This window comes from Herpailurus yagouaroundi, unplaced genomic scaffold, assembly GCF_014898765.1.
Source record: "Herpailurus yagouaroundi ecotype Mexico unplaced genomic scaffold, PumYag 83477, whole genome shotgun sequence".
NCBI lineage: Eukaryota > Metazoa > Chordata > Mammalia > Carnivora > Felidae > Herpailurus > Herpailurus yagouaroundi.
In genome coordinates, this window is record NW_024421204.1 from 2,397 (window position 1) to 6,462 (window position 4,066).

The 4,066-nt window shown below is 43.7% G+C and overlaps 1 protein-coding gene across 1 annotated transcript; it reads right to left on the reverse strand.

Annotated features, from left to right (window-relative positions):
* Positions 1-1,725: 1,725 nt before the first annotated feature.
* LOC121026341 (NACHT, LRR and PYD domains-containing protein 8-like) lies at positions 1,726-3,707 on the reverse strand. Its single transcript, XM_040469205.1, is given in 3 exon segments — positions 1,726-2,342; positions 2,345-3,212; positions 3,215-3,707. Coding segments are annotated over 3 exon segments (1,659 nt in total). The 5' UTR covers positions 3,389-3,707.
* Between the last annotated feature and the right edge of the window lie 359 nt (positions 3,708-4,066).

Here is a 4,066-nt window from a genome sequence, read left to right on the forward strand (position 1 = left end):
ACAGTGGCTGATTTCAAGCTACCAACGTCAAGTTGTTGGACGCACAGTTGGGGAGAGATGTGCAGGAGCACCCCACCACACAAATGCAACAACCTCAGAAACACATACTGGGAGTTGGCAAACTATGGCCATGGGCTAAGTCTGGCTGGCCACCTGGTTTCGTACAGCTTGTGAACTAAGAATTTAGAAAACTTTTTAGGGGCGCCTGGGTGGTTCAGTTGTTAAGTGTCTGACTCTTGATTTTGGCTCAGGTCATGATCTCACATCATGAGTTTGAGACCCATGTCAGGCTCGGCGTTGATAGCTCGGAGCCTGTTTAGGATTCTCTCTCTCTACCCCTCTCCCCGCCTCAAAATACATAAACATTAAAAAAAAAAATTTAATGGTGAAAAAAGATCAAAGAACAATACTTTGTGACACATGGAAATTAAATGAAATTCAAATCCTGTGCCCATAATAAATATTAGTAAATTATATAGTGAATAGAGTTATTAATAAATTTTTAATAAATTAATAATAGCTATTAATAACTTGTATTATTCACAGATGCTTAACAACTTAATAATAATACAGTTTTATTGGAACATAGCCATACCTATTCATTTACATATTGGCCATGGAAACTTTAGACCTATAATGGCAGAGTTGAAAAGTCATGACAAAAGACTGTATGGCCCACAAAGCTGAAAATACTTATCTGGACCTTTATAGAAAAAGTTTGCTGAATGCTGGCATCAATAATAGTATAGTAAAGAAATTAGGAGGTGATGAATTTTGATAATCTATTATTCTTTTTTCTTTTTTTCTTTTTTTGGTGAGCTCTATGCCCAATATGGGGCTTGAACTCACCCCACATGCTTTACTGACTGAACCAGCCAGGTGCCCCTAAATTTGTTTTTTTCATATAGTTTATTTAATTGTAAGTCTGTATAACTTTGTAATAATGGCGTTTGAAAATCATGCATAGAAACTAGAGCCCAGCTGGTTTTTCTTTTCTAGTGCCATGCTAGCTGCTCTTAACAGGACAAGGTAACATTCGTCGTAAGGTGTATGTAACCCAATGTGAACTGCATCATCTAAAGTGTTAGCCATCAAGTAAGACCAAATGTTTCTGTCACTGAAGTGTTCTGAACTATACCTTGATGTTTAAAAGCAAAATCTTCAGCTCAGGTCATGATCTCATAGTTCGTGAGTTTGAGCCCTGTGTTGGGCTCTGTGCTGACAGCTGGGAGCCTGGAGCCTGCTTCACATTCTATGTCTTCTTCTCTCTCTTACCCTTCCCCCCCCCTAAAAAAAACCCAAATAAACATTAAAAAAATTTTTTTTTAAATGCAGTGCTCAGTAGTCACACGTAGCTAGTGGTTCACTTATTGGATGGTGCATTTCCACTCTCACAGAAAACTTCCATTGGACAGCACCTCCCTAGAGACTAATGAGCTAGAGACACACAGAAGTAGGGGGGACAGATGCAATGTCCCCATGTAGAAGGGGGGGAGGGGATGCAGACTAGAGATAAAGAAGGTAAACAAATCACTTTGCTTCTCCAGGATTCTCCTGGTTTTGGCATGCAAATCTGCATCCTGGGAGCACCTCCTGTCCTGGTTTTAAAATGGAAAGTCCCTTGTGTAAGGGACCACCTCAGGACAGGTGGTCGCCCTGGATGCTGGGAGGACCGCAGGCAAGGTCCCTGGACCGGTCAGGCTGCCCAAGCAGAGAGGAGAGCACTCACTCAGTGGAACGGAGGGATTCTGGGTGGGGTGTGGACACTTGGGTGACGGTCAGGGTGATGGTCAGTTCTAGACACCGCAGGTGTCTACAGTGCTTCAGACAAAAAGCAGACACCTGAATGTCTTTGACCTTGCTGATGGTCAAAGCAGCTTTCTGACAATCATTTAGGATCTGGCTCACAAGTGCCTCCTCCTGGGTTTCATGCAGACAGTACAATAGCTGTGGGACGCCGTGGTGTGGGGTTGGGGGGCCAAATTCATGTGACAGGGCTACAACTTCCAACAGCTTCTTTCTATTACTCAAGGTCAGCTTGCCTCGGGATGACTTCTCCGCGACTAAAGCCCATGTTTCATTTAAAAGGCCGAACAGGAAAAGCCCCATCGGAGCGAGATAGTTTTTCTTTCTTCCGGGGTAGGCTATCAGGTGCGTGACTTAAACGCTGTCCAACACCTGGAAATTTCTGAGTCTTTGCGGGGAGGAGAGGATGTACCACAAGGCAGCAAAGAATTCCTGGAAGCTCATGAAGGCAAAAGTGTAACAGTCTTGGTCACCTGCAACCCTTTGAAAGATATTCACACGGAGAAAAGTGGCAACGGCGGTCTCCTCCAGCTTGGCTCCAGGATTTCTGGGTCAAACACCCATTTCATGTTCCACATACCCTCTGCAGCCAAGTAACACAGACCTCTCAGCTTTTCTTGGTGAGTGTAGCTGGGAAGTCCTCCAGCCTTGGTGGGAAATAAGCCAGACAGATACTGGACGAATAGAGCCATGGCGTTTGGATACACCTGCCTGAGATCTGCTCCTCTCTCCATCTGCTGCCTCAGACAAGAGCACACCATCCAGCAAACCACAGGGACCTGGCACGTGGACAAGAGAATCATGTTTCCCATGACAAAACTCAAGGCTTCATCAGCTTCCTTCTTGTTTCCGAAATAGGTCTTGAAACACTTGCCTCTTTCTGCCATACCAAACCCTGTAAGGGTTATAAAAGAGGGCTGTTTTAGGAAGGGCTTAAGTTTTCTCCGAGACGTGAACCTCAGAGTGATCAGTATAGTGGCTTCAGGAAGCATTCTTTTGCTCAGCAAACTGGTCAGCAGGATAGACCCAGGCAATTTCTGGCTCTAGTCCTCACTCAGGTCAGTTGGTCTATCTGTGAGGGTCAATGTTACCTCCTCAAAGCCATCAAAGAGGAGCAGAAGTTGGTCTGGTTTGGACATAATCTTGGACATGAGAGCTTTTGACCCTGGCCACTTATGGGCAATCAGCTCCGAGAAGCTCTGCTTGGCTACCTGGGCCACTTCCCGGCAATGGATATAGAAAGCACACCAGAACTTATGGGGGTAGAACTTGTTTTGTGCCCACTCCAACATCACCTTTTTAGCTAGGGTTGTTTTTCCAACCCCAGCAACTCCCTGTAGGACCACAGTCATGGGCTGTCTCCCTTGAGGTCTTCTGGGAAGAAACAGACATGGTCTGTTTTTTCTTGTGTCTCTCTATTGTGTCTTTTCTTGTGTCTCTCTATTTCTTGGTAGAAGAAGTCTACATGGTTCCCAGGCCAAGTGGTCTTGCTACATGTTGTGGAACACTCATCGATCACGTGCAGTTTGTACTCTTGTATTTTATCTAGATGAGCAGGATGGGAGAAATACAGATACGACATCAGGGTTATCTGCAATAACTAATTGAACAAAAAGAAAACTAACCTTGATGCCTACATCAAGCCCCACAAGACACCTGCACACGCCATGCACTTTTCTGGAGAGCACTGCAAAATTTTAGAAGCTGCAAGTAAACAGGAGAGTCCACTTGAAGTGGCTTAAATAGAACAAGGATTGCTTTTTATTAAAGAAATATGGGGAGGGTGGTGTAGAGATGTTGAAATCGGTTTGGTGGTTCTGAAGCTTCAGGGCCAAGTAACATCACATTTCTATGAGCCCATTCTTCATATTTCTTGCCTCGTGAATAAGACACTGCTATTGTAGCTATGTTATTGTTATGTAGTTGGTTATGGCATTTGTATTCAAAGCAGAAATAGTGGGGAGGAGGGACATACTAACAGCTCATGTCTACTTTTATCAGTACAAATTCATGAACTCAGGAGATTTTTAATTATATCTTATGGCCTAGAGTTGTCAGATGGTTAACCCCAATTTTAAGGGAGTCTGGAAAAAATATTTCCCTTAAGGCTGGTCACATTTTACCCCTAATTGAAACTGGATTCTGTTAGCACATGAGATATGGGGTCAGGAGTTAACAGGATCTGTCACAACCTTCATCCCAACATGTGATTCTCTTTCTTTCTTTCTTTCTTTCTTTCTTTCTTTCTTTCTTTCTTTCT